Genomic DNA, 25726 nt, shown 5'->3' with positions numbered 1-25726 from the left:
GGGGGGGGATCTTAATTCTATTGTTGTGCCATGTTCATTGTGATTTAGCCACTAACTAGAGAGCTAGAACAGCAGAACTGGAAGGGCCTGGTGAGTCATCTAGTCCTGCATCCTCATGTTACAGATGGTCAGACTGAGGTCCAGAGAGGGGAAGGTACTGACCCAAAGTCACAGAGCAAGTTACTGACAAAGCTGAAGCTAGAACCAGAACTCTTTTTCTTTTATACTTTGAGTCAGTTGTTGGTTGCCAGATACTAACTAGTCTTTCTCTTCCCGCTCTTCTGCTCTCCTCTTTCCTGCTGTTCTGCGATGGCAACTCTGTTGTTGTTGGTGGGGCTCACTGATGCGTGCACGCTCTCTGTCTCCCTCTTTGGCTCATGTTCTCTCCCCCACAATTGTTCCTCCCCTCTTCAATGGGTGTCCCTCATGAACCAGAAAACGTGGACTTGAATGACATCCTGGTGCCAAAGCCGTTCTCTCAGTTCTGGCAGCCCCTGCTCAGGGGCTTGCACTCCCAGACCTTCACACAGGCCCTGCTGGAGAGGATGTTCTCTGAGCTGCCAGCCTTGGGGGACAGAGGGATCCGGCCCACCTACATCCTCAGATGGACCATTGAACTGATCGTGGCCAACACCAAGACTGGTGAGGGAGACTACCCAGAGCCTAAGGCAGCCCAGGCAGGAGCATCTGCCACTGTCCTCGGCTCTCTGCTGAGAAACACCAGGCAGACACCTCCCTTGTTAAAGGTTTAGGTTTGCCAAAGAGGGCCCCGCAGCAGCAGTGGACAAATCGCCCTCTTTCTTTTTCTTCTCAGAGCCATCTAAACTGGGCTGGGGCAAAGTGCCCTGAATGCTTTGAGCAGTTGGGAGGTATAGGGTGGGGAATCTGGTGGGATGGGGAGGGACAGAGCCAAACTTTTCGAGGTGTAAGATTGGGTGGGGGGCTCACTGGTTCCTTCTCCTCATGCCCTCTCTTCTGTCTCAGGACGGAATGCTCGCCGATTTTCTGCAAGCCAGTGGGAAGCGAGAAGGAACTGGAGGCTGTTCAACTGCTCTGCCTCCCTTGACTGGCCCCGGGTGGTTGAGTCCTGCTTGGGCTCACCTTGCTGGGCCAGCCCTGAACTCCTTCAGCTGTAAGTCTCTTGAATTCCATCTGGTAAGAGGGTGAGGCCCTTCAAGCGGAAAGGCCACACAGCCCTAGAATGGCCAAATTGGAAAGGCTCTTTAGAGGACATCTAGCCCAGTCTCCCCCCCACCCCCCACACAGACAGATGGGTGAACTGAGTCCAGAGAGGGTATTCTTACTTAAGATCTGACAGCTTAAGACCTGACTAAACTAAGTCCATTATGGGAATGGATGAGACAATCCCACTAGAGTATTTAGTACAGTAGAGTATGTATTACAGTAGAGTAGTATTTAGTACAGTAGAGTAATGCACAATAAATGGTAGGTGCTGTTTATTGCTGAACCCAGGTCTTCTGATTCCAAGCCGAGTGCTGTTTCCTCTATTATCTTCCCAAAGTATACCTCTGATAGTTGCTCAGCAACTTTCAGTGGCTTCCTATTGTCTTCCTGGTGAAGTCCAAGCTTCTTAGCCTGGTGTTCAAAGATCTTTCTGATTCTGGCCCAACCTATCATGGTGACCATACCTCCCATGAGTCCCCTTTACCCAATCCACCCTGGGTTCTGTGGTCAAACTGAATATTGCACTGGTTCCTATAAATACCTGTCATTGTCTCCCTTTCCTTTTCTCTGTCATTTCCTGCCCCTAAGCTATTTCCCTCATACTCATGGAAGCCTTTAGCACCTGATTCTCTTCCTGTTTTCTGGAGCAGTATCTGTTTGATTTGGGTGACCCATCTGATACTCTGTAGCTCCTCAACTTCAGTGACCTTCGTTCTCCACTCAGCAACTCATTTCCATCATTCAGAGCTATTCCACCTCTGAAAGCTGACATCCTAGCATCCCACTTGGTGACCACCACCTCTTGTCCTCTAGTTCTTCCCTTCGCATCCCATGATATCTGCTGTTTGCCTGCATCCGGAACTCCATCCCTCCATTTTCTATCTCCCTTGTTCTTGCTTCCTCTTGCTCCTGTCTGTGGTTGATCACTTCAGCCACTCATCATCAGCACCCTGAGCTCTGCCTATCCTTTGGCCCTATCTGACTTGCAAATCCCTGAGCTGGCTTTGATCCTCCACACTCTGCTTCCCCGACTCCTCAGTCCGGGTAGCTGACTTCTGCTGGAGAAAACCACATAGCCCTGTGGATTGTTGCCACTGTAGAGGTATGATTTTTGATCTTGGGCTAGACCTCACTTCTGCTTGCCTAGACTTTTACTTGTTTTCTGACCACTGTCTCTCCCATTTCTTGACTATTCTAAACCCTTACACTCAAGCCCCTTACCCTCTCCCATTTCAACCTAGCTTCCTCAGGCACATGGAGGCATCCAGCAGGGCCCTCTTGAAGGTCCAGCTCTGAACTGATTTGCAACTGCACTCAACCTAATTGCCAGTTTCAGGGTGGGGTGGCCTTGTCCTGCCTCAAAGCTTGCTCCTCCATCTGCGCTGGAGCCACCTCTGCCAGTATCACTGGGGCCTCACCCTAGCCTCTCGCTTGCTCTGCTGGCTCTCACTCTTTAACCTATGAACGTGCCTGAGTTCTTCCTCATCTTAAAACAAAACAACAATAACAACAACGCAAGCAAAACCTCCTTGGACCCTGCATCCCTCTTTTGGGTTGTCATTAGCTTATCACTCCTTTCCCTCCATCAGAACATCTCAAAAGAGTAGTATACACTCAGCAGTCTCGATTTCCTCACTACCCTCTTACTCCTCAACCTGCTGCAATTTGGCATTCATCTGCAAAGCTGCTTTAACTTCCTAATTACCAAATCCAGTCAGCCATTGTCAGTCTGTGTCTGCCGTATCGATGCTATTTACCACTCCCTCCTTGAAATATCTGTGCTTATTACTATTTCGTATGAAGTGGTGAGTCCCAAATCTCTTCACCCCAGGCCTTTCCGCCAAAAGTCAGTCTCCTACTTGACGGCATGTTGGACATCTCCCCTTGGGTAGCCCACAGGCACCTTACGTTGACCAAAAGAGAATTAGTCATCCTACTCCCACCCTAACTCCAAAGTGATCTTTTTCCTCTGTTCCTTATCTCACTTAGTGGCAGCACCATCTACCCTGTACTGTTGATTCTCAAATACTTCCCAAATCTGACATTTTGTGTCACTATGTCTCCTTCCCTCTATCAGACTAAGGTTTTCAAGGGCAAGGGCCCTGCATTAGCTTTCTGTGCCTAGCACACCACACAAGTCCAGGCACGAAACAGGCCTCAGTAAAAGTCATTGAACTGAACTGTCTCATTGCCAGCAGTGCTGTCCTTGATGGGAGCTGATTCAGTGCCTGGGAAATGAATGAAGTGGGAGTCTAGATGCCAAAACCTTCTTTGTCTCCTGATCCTCCTATTGAGTCCAAAAGTCTTTCTTAAACCCTGATGGCATTTGGGACATAGTAGTGTTTATAAGATAAAAAACGTGGCCTTGTAGACAAAGTCAGCCCAGGTAGGACCTCCAGGAGATGAGACTGAATCAAACAGCCATATCGCTAGATATGGGTGCTCTAGACTAGAAGTGACATGGATGGGTGGGAAACTGGGAGGAGAAATAAAAGGTCCTGGAGAAGTCAGGAAGAGCATCACAGAGGAGGCATTTGAGCAATTTAAGCAGGGAAAAAAATAAAGGAAGTTTAAAAGTCCAGAAGGAACATGGTATGTGTGTAGAATGGGGTGGAGGGTATGAAAAGATGAGAATGGAGAGGTTTGGATAGGTGGCCTTCAAGGTACTTTCCAATCCTAAGTGCCTACAGAGTGGAAGCTGCTGGTCTTGGAGAAGTCTGGACCACAGAGATCTTCTCCCAATCTAAGCATACCAGAGGGATGTGACAGATGCCAGCACTAACATCGGTTCATTGGGTACAACTCTTTGTGCACAGATCCTGGCTTTCCCAGATAACCAGTGAATCTAGAGTCCTAATCACCCCATCGCACAGAGTGGGAAACAAAGCGGATTTGGGCAGGTATTGTGCTGCAAGTCATAGCAACTTTGCAAGTCAGAGCTGGGATCAGAATCTAGATAGCTTGTCTATAGTCCTGTGCTATTCTAGAATGCTCCGCTAGATTGTAAGAAAGCATCTGTTATTAAACACATCAGAACTTGGCTTTTGTTTTCCCCAGAGAAAAAAATAAAAGATACCACTGGCAAATATATGTTAGGCATGGTGCTGTGTTTTTTTGTAGGGTTTACTTTATTTAATTTGACACAACCACCTTAGGAGGTGAGGATAGTATACCCTTATTTGACAGATAAGACATTGAGGCTCTGAGAAGTTATATGACTTATTTAAAAGTCACAAGGTTTGTTGACAGTGGGACAGGGTTCTGGGCCCGGGTCATATGAGTCCAAAATCCACCTTCTTTCCATCAGCCTGAATCTGTGACCTCAGTCGTGAGCTTTGACCAGACATACCTGAGGAAGGAGATGTATTTTAAGATTTGTATCACCCCTGCATGTTAGTGGTCAGACTACACAGCTTGAGATAGTGGTGGGTAATAATAAACAGCACTTATAAGGCATCTTGCCAATATCAAGTGCCTGGGAATATGTATTATTAATCACACTAATGGACCACAGTGAGAGAGCATAGTTCTTCTCTGGCTTTCCTCTGATAAAGCTGGAGACTTGGGTTGGCCTGTGGCTTACTTGGGAGAGTGTGGTGCTGACAACACAAAGTCAATGGTTAAGATCCCCTTACTGGTCATCTTTTAAAAAGAAAAGCAAAAAAAAAAAAAAAAAAGCTGGAGGCTTTTCAAGAACTTCCCCCAGCCAGACAGTATCAATTCAATTTGAGCCAGTGTCTTCTTTGAATATGAAATTAGCACCACAGAGAGTCTCCCAGATCCCAGCCCTGTCCCCACTGATTGGTGACCATGCATACGTGTCCATTTTGCATGTGCCAGAGAGAAAACAGCCCAGTGGGCATACTGCCCTTCTGTAAGCCACCTGCCGTTCAAACTGATACACCTAGAAGGAAACTGTTCATCCCTTCCTTCACCCCACCCGTGTTTCTGGCAGTGACCAGGTGCCTATTAGGTCCTAGGTTCTGTGTGAGGCTCTGCTCTGTGAGGGATGCCCACCCTCTTCCTCCCTACGAGCTCTGCTTCCCAGCAGCTCTGTATCTGTTGCTGGTTTTGTTGTTAGCACCATCTTCTGTGTGCACAGTGTTATCATCTTTAACCCTCCTCTGCCTGACCCCTGCAATTGGTTACCAAGCCCTGCTCTCTGTCTGACTGTCCTCCACAGCTTCTTTCCCTCCCATCTCCACCACCAGTGCCCTAGGTCAGCCCTCACGACTCGGGTCTGAACTGTTTGGAACAGGCTCTTCCCTGGTGTCTCTGCCTCCAGGCTGCCCCGTCCAGACCATCTTTCACACAGTCACCATGGTGATCTTCAGAAACACAGCCTTCACCTGTGCTTAGAGTTGGCAGGTGGCGCCCCTGCCCCAACTCACAACATTTACCTTCCCAGCCTCCTCTTCCTTCCTCCCACGGCTCCTCAGCACAGGCCTTGCCCTCCAGCCAGACTAGTGTCACTGCAAGGAGCACAGTGTGTTTGTTCTTGTCCCTGGTCCTCCAGGGCCCCACCTCCCACATGAACCCCCCCCCCCCTTGGTTTCTCCAGCCTCCTTGTGCTCTCTGTCTCCCCCTGGCTCCTGTAGTGCCCACAATAGATCTGCAGTGCTCATCTGGCCTCCCTTCCACATCCTGCTTTGTCTTGTCAACCACTGCTTTTTTTTTTTTTTTTTTTCCCTCTTTTCCTTCATCCTAGGCTGGGCTGTAACCACTCCCACAAAGGGATCACTTTCTGTTCCATGCATGAGGAGCCCAGCACACTTCCACTGGGCATATCCTTGGAGCTCAGGACAGATTGCTCAGCTAAGGCCAGAGGAGAGAGGGAATTGCCATTTCTCATTTCCAGCCCTGCAGGCCCATTGGGTACTTTGTATATTTACACAGTGTTTCAGTACGGACTAATAGCTATCATTTATCACATGCCCACTATGTGCCAGGCACTGTGCCAGGCATTCTTTTTTAAAAATTTTTAAATTTTTAATTTTTTTATTGATTATACATATTCATGGGGCAAGAGCTGACCGTCAAGATGTGGTGAGCAAATCAACACTATCAGCATGCTCACCATCTCTGTGTGAGCTTTCTTATTCCTCCACACAACCCTGTAAGTTAGGTACTCATTTTCCTCCTTTTACTGAGAACGGAAGTAAGGCACAAATACAAACCACAGAGCTAATTCAGCGTCCATGGTCCTGTTGTTTCTATGTTATGTCTGCTCTACTGCACTGCCTTTCACAGGCACATCTGAAAGCTCAGAGACCAATTTCAAACCCTGGAGTGTTGTGGTATGAAGTGATTTGAGATTTTGAATCTTTCTTACCTCATCCCTCTCTTTGCTTAGCGTCTTCAAAGCCATGGGGCAGGTGCTACCAGATGAAGAGCAGAAGAAGCTGCTGAGCATCTGTTCCATTTATACCCAGAGTGGAGAAAACTGCCTGATGCAAGAGGGCTCAGAGGTCTCCCCCATTGGGAAGTCTCCATACACACTGGACAGTCTGCATGGGAGCCTTGAACCAGCTGGCTCCAGCTTTGGGTCTGAAGGAAAGGCCCAGCAGCAGGAGGAGCAGGGCAGCTTTAATGATGTCAAGGAAGAAGAGAAGAATCTGAAAGAGGTCTTGCAAGACCGGGTGGAGGAGGAGGAAGAGGAAAAGGAAAATGATGACCAGGAAGAGGAAGAGGAGGATGAAGATGATGATGATGATGAAGATGGTGGTGGTGGTGGTAGTGGTGATGATGGTGATGATGATGATGATGATGATGATGATGATGATGATGAAGAAGAAGAAGAAGAAGAAGAAGAAGAAGAGGAGGAAGAGAGAATGGAGATCGGGTCTTTTTCTGTGGGGCAGGAGTCCCCCACTGCTGAGAATGCCAGGCTCCTGGCCCAGAAGAGAGAAGCTTTGCAGGGCTCTGCATGGCAAGTTAGCTTAGGTAAGAAGCCTCATATCCACTTTCTCCCTACACCAATTTCTTCCCTCTCTGGCCAGCTCTTATGGCTTCCTTTCACCATTTCTTTCTTAGGGGAAGAGATGGAAAGTAGCAGGAGGTAGGCAATGTGAGGCCATCCTGGGAGCCAGCTTCTCTCCCACTTAGGATGGAGCATGTAAGCTCCAGGGACCACTGTCAGGCTGCTGGCTGCTTCATGTAGAGATCATGTTGGGAGGGGATGGTGTGGGTGTGGGCACTGGGCAGTAAAAGGCAGAAGAAAAGAAGAGCTAGGGGGTATATATGTATATGATTCTGCACATGTTCTTCACATGCAGTGAGACAGTGTTCTCTGTTGTGTGTGTGTGTGTATGTACACATGGAAGCTGGCTGGCTGTAAGACAGGATTTTGCTGTGTGTATTAGAAAGAAGCAATCCACGGCATTTAAGTGAGAGAAACTGGAAGTGACATCAGAAGAGAGAATAAAGAGTGATATGGTTTTTAGGTATGCACACAAGTTAGTGTGACCAAAGCCAAGAGGATGTGCAGGGAGGGTAGGTGATGGGAGAGTGGGGAACATGAATATGCTCCTCTGAGGATGGTCTTTTGAGTGCCGTCATTTACATTAGGGAACAGGAACCTCAAGGCAAGGAGACCCGGAAGGGGTGACAGAATAGTCTGGTGTGTGTGCATGTACACACTGGAGGCAGGGGCACAGTTTATATGCTAGAGCCTGAGGGAGGGAAGGAAGACAGCTGGGCCTGGTGTGGTATAGGGTGAGCATGGTGGGGAGTGACAAGGAGCAAGTGGGAGGGGAGGCAGTGAATGAGCTTATGCGGAAACTTGTAGGCTTTGCCCTTGTGTGGACAGATGTGGAAAGACTAGGGCATGAAGAAGAACCCTGAGTGCTAGGGGTGGGAGAATGTGTTTATGTCTTTGTGTGTGTGTGTGTGTGTGTGTGTGTGTATGGGTGTGTCCCAGGCCTGCTGGACAGACCATGGCACAGTGACAGAAACATATCTTAGGGCTAGGAGGGCTGTGTTTGGTGGTCTTTGTAAATATCAAAAGGGAGGGGCATTGACGTAGGCAGAAGAGTGTGTGTGTGTGTGTGTGTGTGTGTGTGTGAGAGAGAGAGAGAGAGAGAGAGAGAGAGAGAGAGAGAGAGAGAAGTAGGGGCAGTAAAAGAAGGCATTGTAAAGTGGGCTGTAGTGCACGTGCATGTGTGATCATGTATATTTTTGGAAGGGTAGGCAGGGCCACCAAGACGCATGAAGACCAAGAGTTATCTGTATGAGAGAGAAGCTGCAGCACCAAGAGGTGGGGGTCTATGGAGTGGTGTGGGAACAGGCAGTGAGGCAGCCATCCAGAGGTGGCCTATGTGTTTGTGCTATCACTGAGGGGACATGTACAAGGGTGTCAGGCTAAAGAGGCAGGGGCAGTGATTTAGACAGTGTTGGGGATATTAGTGATGGGGAGGGTGATCAGGTCAGTGACAGACAGAGCCCCTGTGCATGAAGGTGTTTCTGTATCATAGAGCAATGCTGGGCATTTAGACAGGCATGATTTCTTGTAAGAGAGCTGGGAGATGGGCAGACAGAGGAGCAGCCCTTCCTGAGGGGCTTCTGTATGGGTTACATAAAGAGCTGGTCCAGGGTTGATTCTTTACAGAATGCCAGGGGCATTAGGATGGAGAATTCTTGACAGAGAGTAGCAGGGAGATGTAGGAGGCCAGAAACAGAATCTACGTGGAAGAGCTTGCTGGTGAAGGCTTCACCTGAAAACATTGGATGTATCTTTGTAAGGATGGGGAGGGAGGTGTTTCATATGATACTGTATGGAGGGTGGTGAAGTGATATGACAGATGCGGGTGGGGAATACCTGGCATGGCCCATCCTAAAGTGGAGTATGGGGGTTGTGAACTTGGAAAGGCTAGGGTATTTAATCTTTCCCTCTGCCTCTTGCCATTGCTTCTGTTTGTGCGTACACATTTGTGAGGAGGTAGGGACATGAAGATCTCTGGTTTGTGTGCCTATGAATGAGAGGTGTGGGAGGCAGGTAGTGAAACTGGGGACTTTCATTGAATGGAGTGCTTGGTATTTGTGCTTCTGTTTATATACTTGGGTGGTGGTGGGTGGGACGTGCAGTGACACAGCCTTTCCCTAGAGAAGGGGTGTTCTTTGTGCATTTGAGGGCAAGAAGACCTTACCAGGGGTCAGGGAAGCATATTACCTCTGAGGTGGGTGTCAGCGTATCTCTCCAGGCAAGGCCACTAGGAAAGGATGTGGCATTCAGACACATCAGGGGGTTTGTGTGCAGATGTGTAGGAAAATCTAGGTCATTCAGGTACTCTGAGGTATGGGTGGGTTTGGAGAAGGGGTGCTGTGGGAATTCTGGGACATCCAGACCATCCAGGATGTGTGTGCGCGTGTGTGTGTGTGTTTGTGTGTGTACACAGGTGGGGGAATAGGGGTGATGGTGAGAGGTTGAGGCAGTGGTACAGCCAGGTCTGAAGAAGTTGTCTGTGTCTTTGTGGGGATGTGCCTGGGGAAGTGGGAGAAGAGCAGAAAGGAACAAAAATGTCTGTAGTTGTGTGCTTGTGTGTGTGTATAAACACATAGAGGGGAAGAAGTGCCGTGAAGAGTGTGTGGTGGGGCACGAAGGTAGAGGAGCTCATGAGAAGCAATACAGAGAGGAGTGAGGTTGGAGGTACTCAGAGAGCCTGTGGTGAGCAGGCTAAGTGAGGTGGGTAGATGAACAGGGTGGGTGGGCCTGTGTGCCATTTGGAGAACCAGCTCATCGGCCCACTCTTGCCACCTCCCTTTGCTCCACAGAAGATGTGCAATGGGACACATTCCCCTTAGGCCAAATGCCAGGTCAGACTGAGGACCCAGCAGAGCTTATGCTGGAGAATTATGACACCATGTATCTTTTGGACCAGCCTGTGCTAGAGCGGCGGCTGGAACCCCCAAAGTGCAAGTCTGGGTGAGTGCCCACGGCAGCAGGATTTCTCCTCCCCTTTCTCTGCTGCCTGTGGGAGGGAGAGGAGGAGACAAAGTGGGGTGGGTGGGGAAGGTAGATGTTCCCAGTCAGGGACTAAATGAGTGAAGTATAAGCTCCAGTCCCCGGCAGGGCCCTTGTCAGGACTCCCTGCCTCTAGTGTGGGGAGCCAGTGAAGTAGCCATGAAGAACTGGCTTGGCTCCCCTCTCTGACTGCATCCAGATTGTGTGTGAGTGGATGTGTGTATGCATGCATTTTGGGAGGCGAGGGGTTTATAGCTTTCAATGGATTCTGTAAAGGGTCCACCACTCCTAAAAGGTCAAGAATGGATGCTGTAATCCAGCTTGCTCATGTTCCTGAGGAGAAAACTGAGGCTCAGAAAGGGGAAGAGATTTCTCCAAAGGTGCACAGAGTAATCAGTAGGCCTCCCCGCACTGTCCAGGCATCTTGGTAGCAAGGCCTGCGCAGGGCTCCGTGCTCTCCCTCGAAACTCGCCTCTGGATCACAGGCGTGGGAGCCCATGGGTCATCAGGGAGCCAGGAACCAAGCAGCCCTTGCTGAAGGGCTATGCTGGTAACACAAAGGAGCCCATCCAGAGGGCCTGTACATTCCAGAATGCTGGGCCACTGTGACCAGGAGAATCCTGTGAGTACCAGAGAGAGACCCCTTTGGGCCCCTGAAATTGAGATTCTATCCCTGTGCTACCTGCTCACTCCCTGGGACATGAGCCCTGCTTCATCTGGACATTCTGGGAGAGGGCTGTAGAACCCAGGAGCCCCAGCAGCAAGCCAGGCCCAAGGCAATGCCATGGACTCTGTCCAAAGCCAGGGAGCCACAGTCCTCTTGGAGAGGAGACGAGGCAGCTGGGGAAGCCAGGTGGTCTCTAGTTGGGGGTGGGGTTTATGTGTTTGAGAGAGGTTTCCTCTCCCCTCAGCCTCCAGCCTGACCCTGGGTAAGGCTGGCTTGATGAGCACCAAGACATCAATGGTGAAGTGTGGGCAGGTGGAGCTGTTAAATCAAGAAGGAAGTTGATTCCGCCCAATTCCCACACTCCTTGTAGTAGGGAGGCTTCCTCTGCTGGAGCAGGACATGCCCACCCCTGCTCCTTGTCTTAGCTCCATCCCTGACTTGGCTATGTGGCCTTGGGCAAGTCCTTTCTCAACTCTGGGCCTCAGTTTCCTTGTCTGTAAAATTGTGGGTGATGGGAGGGGATGGGACTAGATTATTTCTAAGGGTTTTTTCAGCTGCAGTAGTGTAACCATGGATCTGCCTGAGGGGAAGGATGATGGTTTTACTCTCAGTTGTCACCCTCACCCAGCTGGAAGGACTTTTGACCTGCAGAAAGCAGGGGAAGCAAGAGTGTTCTCAGCAAAGCTAGGGAGAGGGAGGACAGTCATCTTCTTAGAGCAATCTTGCAATCATGGGATGGGACCTGGGCCTAGCCCTAAAGCCCAAGCCTGGGCCTTGGGCTCTTTAACAAGCTATTGGGTATGGAAGGGATCCAGACCCCAAGCTCTAGGGCTTTGGAAGGAGGCCCTGTTAAGGCTCCCACTTTCAGTATCTTTCTGGGGATGGGGTGGTGTGGGGTCCCCTCCCCTACATCAACCCAAACAGTTCTGTTTTAATCTGGTATATGTCCTGGGGCTCTGCATAAAGCTTCATCTGAAAAGTTCCACTCCTCCTTCCCTCCCTCCTTTCTCCAACTGAGGGCAAGGCACAGTCACCACAGGGGCCCAACTGAAGTTTCTCAGTTTTGCTCCAGTCTCTTTGTAAAGCCAGGCAGGACGGTGGGCCCTTCCTATAGACACTTACATATCAGGCTCCCTTGGTCCCTTCAGAGCCTAAAGCTGCCTTTTTCCCAGACTGACCCCCTACTCTCTCCACAGCACCCTGGGCCTGAGCTGTGGTGTCAGCCGTGGCAGCTGCAGCAACAGCAGCAGTAGCAACTTTGAAGGCCTTCTCTGGAGCCAGGGGCAGCTGCATGGGCTCAAAACTGGCCTGCAGCTCTTCTGATGCCTTCTGTGGTGCAAGTGTTCATCCAGCCCTTTTTGCCATTGGGGGTGGCAACAGCCCACCCCCGATGCACCTGATGCTCTGTGAAACAGTTTGGGAGACAGCCCGGATCAGCCACATCAATTTGGCTTTCCACCATGGTGGAATTTCGAATGTTTGGGTTTTTGTTTTGTTTTGTTTTAAAAAACAATAAACAGGCAACTGTCACTTTGGTATTTGTGAGATGAGGGGGTGTGTGCTGGGGTAGACTAATGTAGTTCTCTCTCTTTACTGTGGGTGCTCCAGAAGGTGGAATCATAATAGGGCTTTGAACAGGAACTGGGTCCTGAGGCTCCTTAGGCCCGTTGGCCCTGATTGCTTTCACAGCCAGGCTCCACCCGTACTTTCTGCCTGACTCCTCAAACCGTTTCTGCTCACCTCAGCTATAGTATGGAGCCAGCTCACTTGGAAGCATCAGGCCCCAGAGGAAAGGCACTGCTGGCCACACAGCCTAGCCAGGAGTTGGGAGGGCTTGCTCAGAGCCTCCCTGACAGTGGGAAGACTCCTTCCTGCTGCTGCCCAGCAGGCTTCCTGCTCATCTCCTTGCCTGCCCTAACTGGGCACCAAACAGCAGTTGAAAGCCAGGGAGAAGCCTTTCTTTTTATAACGCCATGCTCTAACCAACTGATCTAACTGGCCAGCCCCAGAGAAAATCCTTTCTTTGTCACTTCTCCACTCTTGGCCTTGTAGCCAAAGCCCCTTGTCTGTAGTCACCCTATCTCCTCAGACACTCCCACCTCATCTCAAGAGTGTCTCCCTCTTGTCAGCCCTGAGCTGTCTAGAGATGGAGATAAATAAACCATGTTCTCACTGCTAAGTCTTCAGCCGGGTGAGGAAGGACAAAGTCACCAAGTGATAACCCAGTGCCTCTGCTAAGGGATTTCTGTAAGTGGCTGTGCCAAGAAATGATGAAAGGAAATAGAGGGATTATGCTATGAAAATGTCAAGGAGGAATTTGGTGGAAATGCTGGGCCAGAGTCCAATGAAGGGTTTTAATTTGAGTTAGGACACCTAGGGAGTCCACAACACCTGAAAGGGTATACTAAATATCTTTGTAGATATGTGTATATAATTTTTCTAGGAAGCTCATCCACAGCTTTTATCAGATCAGATTGTCAAAGGGGTCCATGAGCCCAACAGCCCAACAGAGTTAAGATTTCCTCTTCTTTGTGGACTGAAGCATTAGGCATGGGTAAAGCAGTCTTGTGCACTTAATGCAAAGTCAGTTTCCCTCCAACTCCTCTCCTCACAATGACAAATGCTGAAAGTCTTTTAGCAACCTGGAATGTCAGAGCTGGAAGAACCCTCAAAGAGCATCTAGGCCACATATACTGAAGGGATTTGCAAATGTGTACTCCGGGAGGTATTCCAGCACCTGCTCCATGGGGAGATGGGTGCCACAAGCGCCACCACTTCACAAGAGCAGCCCTGACTGTCATGTATGTATTGGGATCCTACATAAGATTTCTTTTGAAAGATAGGTTTTGCTGCTAAAGATAATAAGGTTTGGAAATCACAGTTCTAGTCTAGCCTCTCATTTTATGCATTGAGACACATGGAGACAAAAAGGGAAGAGATTTGCCCAAGGCCACAGAGCAGGTTGGTGTAGACCAACGTTTTCTCTCAACATCAGCATTGCCTGGGTAGTTGTTAGAAATGAAAATTATTGGATCCCACTCGACCTTTTGAATCAGAAAGATTGAGGGTGGACAGCAATCTATGCTTTAAGAAGCCCTTCAGGTGGTTCTGAGGCACACTAAAGTTTGAGATGCTTTGTATGTGTGAGTGGTGTGAATTTGTGCCAGGGTTGGTGAGCCTTGAACTCAGGACTTAGGTCTCCATATAACCCATGACAAAGTGCTTTCCGCTGGCCCTAAAAGACCGACCTAAAGATGAAGAGCAGCCTGCCTTAGTTCATTTCTAGTGCAGGTCCGGAGGAAGTAAGAGCCAAGGGTCATTGTTGGCTGGAGTACTCCTAAAACCTGGGAGTTGTGAGGCAAGTTAAAGGACTTCAGGATGAGGGGGGTAAGGAGGGGTGTGGCGGGTGTTGCTGCTAGGAAGCAAACTGCCCTTGGACCCTTATGATTAGTGATCAGATAGTGATTAGAAAAAGTCTTTGAACTGCACACATTTAACTGAGAAAGGGAATGGGGGTCAAGGGATGGGAGCATAGATTATATTATTATTTAATAACAGTAATTAAGAGACCCCTGACAGGAGAGAAATCATCAGTGATGAAGAACATTGTTCCTGCCCCCCAGGAACTCCCTGTTGTGTGATGGAGACACAAAGTAACAACTTTATAACAAAGTAACGTGCTAACAAAGGTATTGTTAAAAATTCCTGCAAGGCCCACTAAGTGGAGGGATTAGCAATGGCTGGACCAGGAGGTGGGACAGCTTGATGGGGTAAGTAGCACTGGGTCTTCAAAGGTAAGGCTTTACTAGTTAGAACAAGGAGTGGAAGGAAGTTCAAAGTCTGGAGGGGTTGAGAAAGAGCATGGCTGGGGGTACCAGAGTTGGGTCCAGAAGAATTGGAACATAGTGTTGTGAAGGATTTGGTAGGTCATGAGGCCAGACAGGTGAGCTGAAGAGGGATATGGCCAGACCAGTTGATTTTCTACCTGTGATTAGGGAAGAAGCACTGGGTATTGAATTGTCTCTTCTTGGAATTCTTATCGTTCTTACTCTTCCTGCCCTCACACTGCCACTGCCCTCCAAGGAAGTCTTAAGGTATTAATTTCATTCCCCCTCTAGAGTGCAAGTTCCCCAAGACAGGAACTGTTTCTATCTCTTCTGTCTGCCTAGCCCGGTACAGGCCAGGCCCCGATTTGGTACTCAGTAGCAACTTGATACATGTATGCCTGAGGAAGGTGAGAGGAGGCAGCAAGAGTAAGAAATAAGAGGAAAAGGGTGGGGATGAGCACTCTTAGTTCCATGGAAGATGATGAAAGAAAAAGGTATTCTCAGATTCACAAATAGTCCCTTCCAAAGGATCCTAGGCTGGGCTCTGCTGCAGCCACTGTGACCACCTCTGCCTTTAGAATGAGACAGTCCTGGATTGGGGTGGGGAATGGGTAGGAGGCCCCAGAGAGGCCTGAGGGAAGAACCGACACCACTATAATACAGGGCTTACTGGCCTGGGAGTCAAAGCCCGAGCTTCCAGTCCTGCCTTTGCTACTAATCCTGTTTGGCCTTGGTCAAATCTCTTTAGCTCTCTTGGATCCTCTATAACCAGACTTTAATCATAAATGGTTGATGCAGCTGAGCACTCCCTGAGTGTGAACTGTAGGGTGCTAGGCCCCTTCTGGCTCTGATATTCTGGCTAAGGCTCAGTGGACAATCAATGTCTTTGTGGCCCTGAGGCTATTCAGGAGAGAAACTATAGGCTGTGTACAGAAATTAAGTCTGGGCCCTGAGCCTGCCACCTGGTTCTGACCCACCAATGGAGGCCCAGTCCTGACCTATGGGAAGCACCAGTTCGACTAGCACTTGGAGCTGTGTTAGTTTTCAAAAATGAGAGGGCATATGCTTACCATGGTAAAATTCAGATGAACCCTGCCCTGATAGGTTATCTCAAGATGCAAGTCGCAAGGACAGAAATTTAATATTAATATCCAGCAAACTGAAGTATATGTTTATCTTCGTGTGGCATGGCTTTTGTTATTCATGTTCTTAAAGAAACAGAGCCATTAGTGGTTAGTAGACAAATAGTTTATGCAGTAAATAAGTGTAGTTACAGTTCATTGTTCTCAACATTACAGCATTTTCCATCACAATTATAGGTAAAACAAATTAAAGCCTCATGAAGTAGTCAGAACATATTCATGCTAGTGAGAACATATTACAAAACATTGCACGTGCATTACAGGGGCAGACAACTGGGGAAGGGATATATTTTCACTCACCTCTGATTGGCTTTGTGTATTTTGTCATTGAGACTTACATTATGTTTGGGTCAAACAAAAAACCCAAAGAGGTTTTATAAAAGTTTACAACCATTAAACAGTATTGTTTAATCCCACAAATGGATAAAGCAAACTACTATAGCTCAATGATACACAAACCAGGACTAAAAATAGTCAATCTGCCTATGTATATAGCTAGCTACAATACAATAGATAATGAATATGCTGAATCTTTACAAAGGCATTGACTACTTTATACAAGCAGTTTCCAGAAATATACTGGTTTGGTTTCCAATGAGAACTAACTATAGTGTCATTTCAGTCGAAGACTAGGCACTCCTCAGTGTCAGACCTGAGGAGAAGCAAACTAAGGGAAGGAAGAGAAGGGTTAGGAGGAGCCCTGAACAGGGCTCTTTGGACAGCTCGGCATTACTTTCCCTGTGCAGACCCAGACCCGGTTCACAGAGTAAAACAAAGTATTGAAATTGTTGGCCCTGAAAAAGGACATTAATACAAAGTGCCATACTTACAGCATAAATAATGGTAACTGAGTGTCTCTCAAAATGAACTCTTCTATGTTAGAAGAAAACTCAGTGCCAAAGGTAAATGGATATCAATATTTGAATTACTGTATAAAGAGAATTTATTCCAAAATAGAAAAAAATAAATGTTAGAGAAGTATTCTCCTGGAAACTAGCAGAGAGAGAGAGAGAGAGAGAGAGAATGAATCATGCTATGTGTTTCATTACTTAGAAGAAGAAAAGTTTCTTAGACCATTTCCAGAAGGCATTCTACCTTCCATACCTGGCACCTTAACAAAGAGTGCAGTGGTTTGATGTTACCTTTGAAAAGGCAGACACCTTTCCTCTGAGCTGTCTTACAGAAAGAGTGCCCTGGATTGACCGTGCCACTCCAGGGTCACACTTATCTTTTAGATCAAAATGAAAACAACAACAAAATTACACACACATACACACACACATACAAATCACAAAATCTACAAAATCTAAGTCCTGAACAGGCACAGACTTGCCATGAGGTCAGAAAATCAGTTAAAGAATATTACAAAGCACCTCTTGCAAAATATACTGCTTCTTGAAAACCACAAAAAACAATGTGCAGTAACCCCTGCTGAGTGCTTAGAGGTAAGTATCCTGAAGGACACACTCTTAGCCCCATGAAAGAAGCTTGATTGTATTACCGTGGGAATCAAGGGGGGTCCCAATACTTCTCTGTTATTTGCTGTTTTATAATTATAGACAAAATGGAAAAGTCAAGAAGTATGCAGACCTCATTATAAATAAAATGTTTCTCTAATAATTAAGAACCAATCTTTATGCATTCATAGTTATACAGCTCCATTTTTAGATTCCTGCAGATGATTCACTAACACTGATACTTTTTACACAAAATCCCTTTCTCAAGGACATATTAAATTTAATAGGCTGAAGAGAACTTATGCAATATAATGCTCGAAATTGTACACACAATAGCTGTGTACCTAGTAATAAAGAGGCCTTGTCTATAAACTATTACTACCCTTTGGAAATAAAAGCTCCTTCATGACCCCTGGGCTACTTCCTTGTGACACATAGTGCCACAAACATCATGGTGAAAATTCAGTAGGAACCTAGCTTAAGATGAGTTTTGTACATTTGTTTCTATACAATAAAAAAAAAAAAAAAAGATACAATTTGTATCAACAAAAGGTCATTTCTGGTTATTTGAGGCTTTGCTCCTAGCTTTGGTTCATACACATCTTATGAGAGGAGAAGAATGACAATAATTTTTAGGAAATAAGATAGATGTTCTGCCTTAAAATATTTCCTGTATTGGGAGGAGCTTATATTTTTTTTGAGTACTAAATATGAACATGTTCAAGATGAACTGCAGCTGACAAGGATAATCTTGTGCTTCCCTGTAAATTGTGCAGCTAGTCAATACTGCGGTGCCATTGATGATTTTGGTAGGAAGATGAATTAACTGGCACAAAGGCATTAGAGTCATCTGAGATTGTCAAATACCCTGATTTAGACACAGGGCAGGTTTAGAAGGTCCAAAAAGTTGAAGGAATGAAATGGTGTTTGTGTGAAATAGCAAGCACTGCAGTGGCAACTGTCACTCTCTGTGGACCTACACTTTATCAGTATGCTGGGGGATGGGAAGATTAGAGGATAGGAGGTGAATGTGAAGCTGTGGTTAACTGAAGGGAAACATTGGTTGAGATGCAGTATTAATCAACTTGGACAGACACAGAAAGCCAGGAAGCAGCATGCAAGCCATTATCAAACCACCAGAAACAACCCTGACTACAGCCTCACATTCGGAGTGTTTCACAGTAAGAAACATTTATAGGCAGTGTCACACCTTCTCATGAAGAAACAAAAGGCCAAGGCCAGGCCTTCTTAACTTTCATGAAAATGACCATAGAAGTTAGCAAGTTCCAGCTCAAGAAATACTGTGCTGGACATGGTTCAAAATGTTGAAATATACAATGGATTCAAAAAGGGAGTTCAGTTAGTGCAGCTTAAAAAAACAATGCCTCTCCTAGAGGCATCTAGCTACAAAGGTTCCCACCCTGAGCAAGATACAAGTTGCACAAATGGTCCCTCCCAACCCCAGAGTCTTGCCTTCTTTAGTAATGCATTTAAGAAATATCTAATGGCAAGTGTACCATCTGCATGGATTTGCAGTGCGTAACTAAGCCAGCTCTTAGTAAAGATGCAGCATCCGCTTTTGGAAGCTGCCTTTTTCCACCTAGAAAATCCCCTGGTTTTGTTTCCTAAAGAAATTCTGCTCCACCAATGATTGACCTTATTGCCCAAAAGGTGGACAGCAGGAGAAAGTGGATTACATGGCTATGCACTGTCCTCCGTTACATTTCATCTTGTGATATTGAATACTGCATAGGTCAGAAGTCCGAAGAGCATCCATTAGTCCCTCCTGGAGTGAAGCTTTTGTATTCATCATTTAATGCCATATGAGCCATCTCTTCTGGAATAAGGTTTGTGGACTCTGGTAGAAAGTCCCTTGGTCCTGGTCAAACTCTTCTGCACTTGTGTAGCAAACACATTCTATGTTCAAAACTTGAGGTTATCCATCAGCTCCTCTGCAGAAGAAGGCTGCAACCTGACCCCTAATTGCTGAGGTGAAGAGACTTGGAAGCTAAGAACTGTCAATAACTGTTGGCAAGTAAAAAGTGCAAAGGAAATAGAGCTGTTTTTTTCTGGTGCCCAAGAAAGCAATGTTAAAACATTGGCATGTAATTTCACTTTCAAAAATAACCAAAACTATGAAATATGACATAAAATCATCAAGTCAGATTCATGATCTATACAGCTGTAGACTAAGGACTGTGCAGAGCCTAGCTTCTCATTACCATTATGTAAAAGGTTATACAGATACACATCTCAAACCAAATATATACATTCAGACATGCAATATAATTGCTAACAATAGGTGTGAAATATAGTTCTAGAAGCTTCAGTGTGACCCTAAAGCTTAATTGATAGAAATATTGAATGATCAGCTATCCATGCAATAAAGTATGCATTTACTTTTAAATAGCTTTAAATATTCCTATTAAAAAAACCTAAAAAGTTAATTCAACATACGATCTGGTCCTGATGCTTTTGCTCGCTAAATTTTATATATCATCCATACTTTGTAATATAGACTGTGACTAAGAAAATGCTGATAATGGAATCCCTTGGGGTTTTGTCCTCCATTACCTGCATGGTGCAGTGCAAAAGGGCATAGGACTTGGAGTCAGAGGACTTGGGTGTACGTCTTGACTTGGTCATTTGCTAGCAGTGTGACCTTAGCAAGTGACTTAATCTCACTGAGCTTCAATTTCCTTCTCTATAAAATAAGAGTTGTTATGTGCTTAAATGATGTAAACACTGTAACTTGTAAAGTGCAACACAAATTATTAGTTACTGTAATCATAGTATTAATGTATTATTAGTATTAATATTCGTATTGTATAAAAGAATAAGTCCTATGTCATGTCAACATGCAGCCCTAAGCTTAGCAACAATCAAGGCTGCCAATTGCTGGGCATCTGCTGTGTGGGGATTCTTCTCCATCACTGCAAGGACGATGTTAGAAGGGAAAATATTGCAGAGGTTCTTGTAGGTCTGATACTGGTGCTCTGGGATCATATGCTCCCTGGAATCATTGCACATTCCAACCCAAGGATTCCTCCAAAGCTGCTCCATCTTTTCAGGCACGCTCCGTACCATAACTGGCTCATAAAATGGTTGCATGAGGCTGTTACTCAAGGAATAGGAGTGATAGCCATAGGAGTCGGTTACACAGGGCAGCGGGTCCCAGCTGGCATGCTGTTCCCGGCACAGAGGAGGTCGTCTTTGCCTCATGGGGTTGTTTTCATAGAGGCGGGAGTCAGAAATGCTATCCATCCGAGTCATCACTAGGGCACGGCCTGGTTGGAGGGTTGCCCCGGGATGGATATTGGGAGGCATGGAGTAGTCTCCAGGACAGCTGGAGTGTGCTCCAGTTGCTGGGTGCTGGGCATGCAAAGCTAAGTGGGGGACTGACTGCTTGTGGACTTGCTTAGAATCCTCTGGGCCATAACTCTGTACTCGCGTTAAGGCTTCATGGTAATCATAAGGAAAAGGCTGAAGACGGTTCTGAGATGCTGAGTGGTGCAGCTTCAAACTGCCTTCAGGATGGGCATCAGCTACAGCCAGGTACAGGTTGTTGTAAGAGGAATAGTTGTCATTCCTGGGATGGCTCACACGGCTATCAGGACAGAGGCTGGTATTCTGGGCATACACCCCCCGGTCTGCTTCAGCCATGTAGTACTCTCGATTATGCATGTTGTTGATGTTCAGTTTGGAGAAGTCACCTAACATTGAATAGTAGCCATGGTCCCCTACGGACTCAAACTTTGGGTATTGCTCAGCATAGCTAATAGGGGTCCCATGGCTGTTGGTAACCAGGATGGGGGGGTACTGCATGCTGGCCATGTGTTCCAGAGAGGCCTTCTGGTGGGGGAAATGGGAGGATCCTGGCACTGGGCTGCTGGCCGAACGAGTGTTGAGTGCACCCACTGCATGGCTTTTGGGGGGTGGAATTGTGGGGACACTTAGGGCAGTCACAAGTGAGGGGACAGAGCTGGCCTCAGGCTTACGGGCCATAGACAGCCATTCCTCAGGCTCCACAGCCATGGACCGGATGCTAGGATCTGATTGGCGCTTGGGGGCCACACGTTTGACCTCTGAGGTTATCTCACCTTTGGCACTAGACATCCCTGTGCCACAGTTGGCCAGGGTGCCTTCGCTCAAGGTTTTCACTGTGGACAGTTTGGCACTGATGCGGAGCTCATCAGCCACCGAACGCTGGGGTTGGTTGGCCCGCTCCGGATGGTAGTATTTGCACTTGTGGCCGTAGGTGCATTTTTTGCCTGAAAAATAATGCCTTGGGGTAAGACTCTCTCTCATAGGGGTGTAATCCTTTGTGCCAGAAACTGTCATAACAATCTGGTCACTCAGGTTAGGATTTTACTGTTTGGGGTCAAGGCAGAAAGTTAACTGTCCACAAAGATGAGAGACAGACAACACCAAGGAGGCATCACACACTGTAAAGGGAAAGGGAGGAAGTGAAAAACTGGGGAGGAAATTGCAGTGTAAAAGCTAAGAGTTGAGCAGTTGAACAGCCTTTATTTTCCGATAGTGCACAACTTTGCCTAGGCATAATCTGTATGCTGAGGCAGCAAAGAGTAACAGAAAGGAGCATGGTGCAGTGCAAAGAGCACAGGTTTGGAGGCCAGTCAGACCTGAGTTTCAATTGTAGCTATGTCCCTTACTAGCCATGTGACATTGGTAAGTGAATATTTTCTGAGCCTCATTTTCCTCTTCTGTAAACAAAGTTCATAATCATGTCTATATTATACGGTCATTGTAAAAATTAAAGGAGATAATAAGCATGAAAATACTCTGTGATTTAAATGTTAAAGACAAAAACGAAAATGTCCCATAAAAACAAATGATTATCCAAAAAGAGCGAACATCCAAAGTAGCCTCGACCAAGCAGCCCATGTTGCACTGTTAGGCTCACAAACTTTGTATCAGAGGGACTCAGGAAGAGAATGAAAACACTCTAGAAAACTATATTTTTAAAGAGCAAATGAAAATGAAGTTTGGAAGCAAACTGGAGAGTACAATTCAGAAGAAAAGGGTATTATTATTAGTTGACAGAGGGTGCAGTCACCTGCCTGAGAGACATGTTCTTCTTGGGGCCAAACCCAGTTTGGCATTGCCCTTTCTGCTTCTGTAGGCCATGTGGGTTTCTGCATTTCCCTGCTCCCAGCAACATTGCTCAGGACTTAGGCAGCCAGGGCACATGCGTTTTTTTAACAAGTGACAACTAATCTTTTCTTCAATTCTAGTTACTGTTTCCTCATGCAGTTTCTAGAATTTTTCTTTAAATACCTAACTGAGAGTATATGAAGACACAAACTTTAACTCACAGGAAGTGGATAAGCCAGGATTTCCCATTTGAAAGGAAAACCTGGAAAAGAAAAGTATTCACAGAGTCCTTATGTTTCCCTTAGTACAGAATTCAGTTCTGCACATAGGTACTCACCATAAGGACATGGTTGCTTCTTGTGCTCAGGAACAACAGGTCTCTTTCTTAAGAAATTTTCAAGGCTCGGGCCATGACGTCCTAAAGGATCATCTGGAGGCATAAATCTGAAAGCAAGCAAGAAAGCAAGGGGTAAATGTTTTCCCTTCTGTACCCACTGCCCCTTACTAGGAGTTCAGACCTTCATTATCTCTTGCCTATACTGTTGTTACAGCCTTCTAATTGCCCTTTCTGCCTCAAGTCTATCTTCTGCTAATCCAGCAATTCTTCCCTTTGTTCCCACTTGATCACATAGAAAGGATGATTTTCCCTGTGTGTTATTCTTCCATGGACTATATGTTCCAGCCAGAGAAAACCTTTTTTTTTATCACTTCATGTAGACAAAAATTTTTTTTTTAAATCTTCAACTGTAATACTTATCACAATACATTGTGCTTGTCTCTTTTCTCTCTTTTTTACTACACATTGAGCCCCTTAAGGGTGTCTTCAGTTTCTTATGCAGCCTTTTATCTCCATGACAACCAGCATAATGCATGGTACACAGTAAGTGTTCAGTAAATGCTTATTGAAATGAAATGAAATCTAGTCATACTAATAACTTGGATATAGGCTATTCAAAGACTACTGGAAAGAAACGCACTTGTCATTCACAAAAGAATACATCAGCAATCGCTCCTCTATAAACTTCTTCCATTCTGGCTTTTCGACTTGAAGATCTCTGTAGTTGTCATTAGATACAATGATGCCGTCAGAATCAAAAGCCAGTTTGACTATGAACCGGTCGTCGTAGCAGACAACCCTCCTGCCCTGGACCCTTCGGGATGGCGTGAAGACGAGAATCTTTTCCTTCTCCAGTTTACGAAGAATATCTTGATCTGTCGAAATATGATTATACGCCACAGAGTAGAAATCATCTTTGGGAATTAACAGCATTATCCCCATATCACAAAAACAAAAGTTGGTTCTAGATGAATATATTATTTGCCCTTAGAAAGTGGGCTCTATTCCTAGCTATGACACCAATTTGGATTGTGACCTTAGGCATGTCACCTTCCCCTTAGGAGTTCAGTTTTCCTTTTGATAAAATGAAGGAAATAGATTCAATGACATATAAGTTTTAAAAACCACCATAGAGATAAGTAAAAAAATAATAAAAGAAAAAAAATGAAGAAAAGTAAAATAAAAAAGAGTGAGAAGTAATACTGATACCCTAGCATTCTTGATGTTTGTTTTGCCCATTGGCCAAAGCACCAGCTTTTCGGCTGTTGAAGAAAACAGAGCATTTTATGCTGAGGATATGTCTGTCAAGAAAAGAGTAAAGCATCACTCCTAGGGACTTAAATTTTTGGCTTCTACCTGAAGGAAGGCCAAAACTAAGGTAGAACATCAATCTATAACATTTGAATAATGATCCCCTTTCCTTTTGGCCTCTTAATTGCTGAGGAGAGAAAGCTTGCTGGCTGGGTTTGAGGAGGGCCAGGTTCTACTCCCAGACTGAGGTGTTCAGCAAATGGCAGACAGTTTCACACACAGCTCAGACAGTAATTCACTTACTGTGTAAGTGAGTGTAGTGACCCTACTGGCATTAGGACTGCATCATGATTTCTGTGGATCTTAGGCACTTTTGCCTTCATGCACCCCTTCCTCCATAAAGAAATATTAAAAATTTCATTTTACAACTGCATTGGTATAAAGCCAAATATAATCCAGAAGATACATTATTATACATTCATTGTTATTATATTCAATTTTTCCTTCTGATGTGACAAACAATAAAATTAAAACATTTCTGTGGGACCTTAAAAGTATCATTAGCCCTATACGCTGGGCCTACTGTGCCTCGTGCATAAGTCTGCTCTGGCTGCCATGGGACTTCTCTCTCTCTCTGTTTCACCCTCTAATGTGCAAATCCTACAATCACTTCCCTGGTATAGAATGAGACCCCTTGTCTACCATGGTTTCTTTAGTCTCTTGAAAAACTTGGTCATGTTCATAACCAGATTCATCCCATTTAGTCTGAAGTCTACGGTCAAATAGAAAAGCACTCTTTCTTTCCAACTATGTGCTTTATGCTTTGCTGAATTGAAGTTGTCTCTATTTCACTGCCATATGCCACAAAACAAGAGTGGTTTTATTTGGATTGTGTTATCAAAAATATACTTAATAAAAGACATTTTAAGTATAACTTAACAACTTAGAAAACTAGTCATCAAAATTGGGACCATCAACCTCTCCCCAAACTATCTTGCTAGCTCTGCCTCTAGATAAGAGAAATGCCTCATTTGAAATAGTACCTGTAATTGGTGCATCAGGGCGGGATTGCTCCTTTCTCCATGCAGGCACAAATACAGTAATATCTTTATGGCCTTTATCTAGAAACCAATCCACAGCAAGTTGTATTCCTCTGCAGGAGAATTCTTCTTTATTGCCATGGCTTTAGGAGTATAGGGAATAAGAGACAGGATTGATAATAGATAACAAAAAAATAGCCCAAACAGGCTTTTTCTTAGTACCAAGGGATTAACCACACACATTTTCTTTTTTGATAATGCCAAAGAATGTATTTTTTAAAAGATCAAATCAAATTCTATTTTATTCAATTGTTACAAATATTACCATTATTATTACAAATTCATTCAAGGCCACACATGCTTAATAACACCTCCTAACTTATAGCAGCCCTGATGGCTATTTCCTATCATTAGTCCCATTATTTCTCTTCTCTTCTGTTTCTACTACCACCTCCTTTTCAAAGATTCAGATAGTTACAAGAGATGAAAAAAGAAGAGGTGTTACCAGAGATTTAGATAAAGTTTATATGGAGGATTAATTGGAGATGAGTTTTAAGCACATATATTAAGCTTAAAACATAACATTGACAGCAAAAGCAGACACACTTAAATGCTGACTAAAAATGCTTATCACATAGTAGCCATTTAATTAAATATAGTGCACCAATAAAAATCATATTCTTGAAAATTTTAAGATGTTGGAAATGCTCAAAATATAATTAGAGAAAAAAGGGATACAGAAAAAA

The 25726-nt window shown here is 45.5% G+C and overlaps 2 protein-coding genes across 3 annotated transcripts in view; one reads left to right on the top strand and one right to left on the bottom strand.

Annotated features, from left to right (window-relative positions):
* The window catches only part of LAS1L (LAS1-like (S. cerevisiae)), a 20981-nt gene extending 8640 nt beyond the window's left edge, over positions 1-12341 (top strand). Inside the window, exons 9-13 of the mRNA XM_008591114.1 lie at positions 436-642; positions 985-1132; positions 6539-7128; positions 9955-10105; positions 12008-12341. Coding sequence (XP_008589336.1) covers positions 436-642; positions 985-1132; positions 6539-7128; positions 9955-10105; positions 12008-12134 — 1223 coding nt within the window. The 3' untranslated portion in view covers positions 12135-12341. The remainder of the gene's footprint in view (positions 1-435; positions 643-984; positions 1133-6538; positions 7129-9954; positions 10106-12007) is intronic.
* A 3527-nt stretch (positions 12342-15868) lies between these two features.
* ZC3H12B (zinc finger CCCH-type containing 12B) overlaps positions 15869-25726 on the bottom strand; it is a 20162-nt gene continuing 10304 nt past the window's right edge. The window contains exons 2-6 of one of the 2 annotated variants that reach the window (XM_008591116.1): positions 24984-25123; positions 23330-23564; positions 22690-22796; positions 21338-21508; positions 15869-20950 (exon numbers count right to left, since the gene is read on the bottom strand). In XM_008591116.1, coding sequence (XP_008589338.1) covers positions 20091-20950; positions 21338-21508; positions 22690-22796; positions 23330-23564; positions 24984-25123 — 1513 coding nt within the window. In that variant the 3' untranslated portion in view covers positions 15869-20090. Of the gene's footprint in view, positions 21509-22689; positions 22797-23329; positions 23565-24983; positions 25124-25726 lie in introns of both variants that reach the window. The other variant, XM_008591115.1, reaches the window with a different exon arrangement.

Source organism: Galeopterus variegatus, unplaced genomic scaffold, assembly GCF_000696425.1.
Source record: "Galeopterus variegatus unplaced genomic scaffold, G_variegatus-3.0.2 Scaffold6657, whole genome shotgun sequence".
Classification (NCBI taxonomy): domain Eukaryota; kingdom Metazoa; phylum Chordata; class Mammalia; order Dermoptera; family Cynocephalidae; genus Galeopterus; species Galeopterus variegatus.
This window is presented reverse-complemented; position numbering and strand designations above follow the sequence as displayed.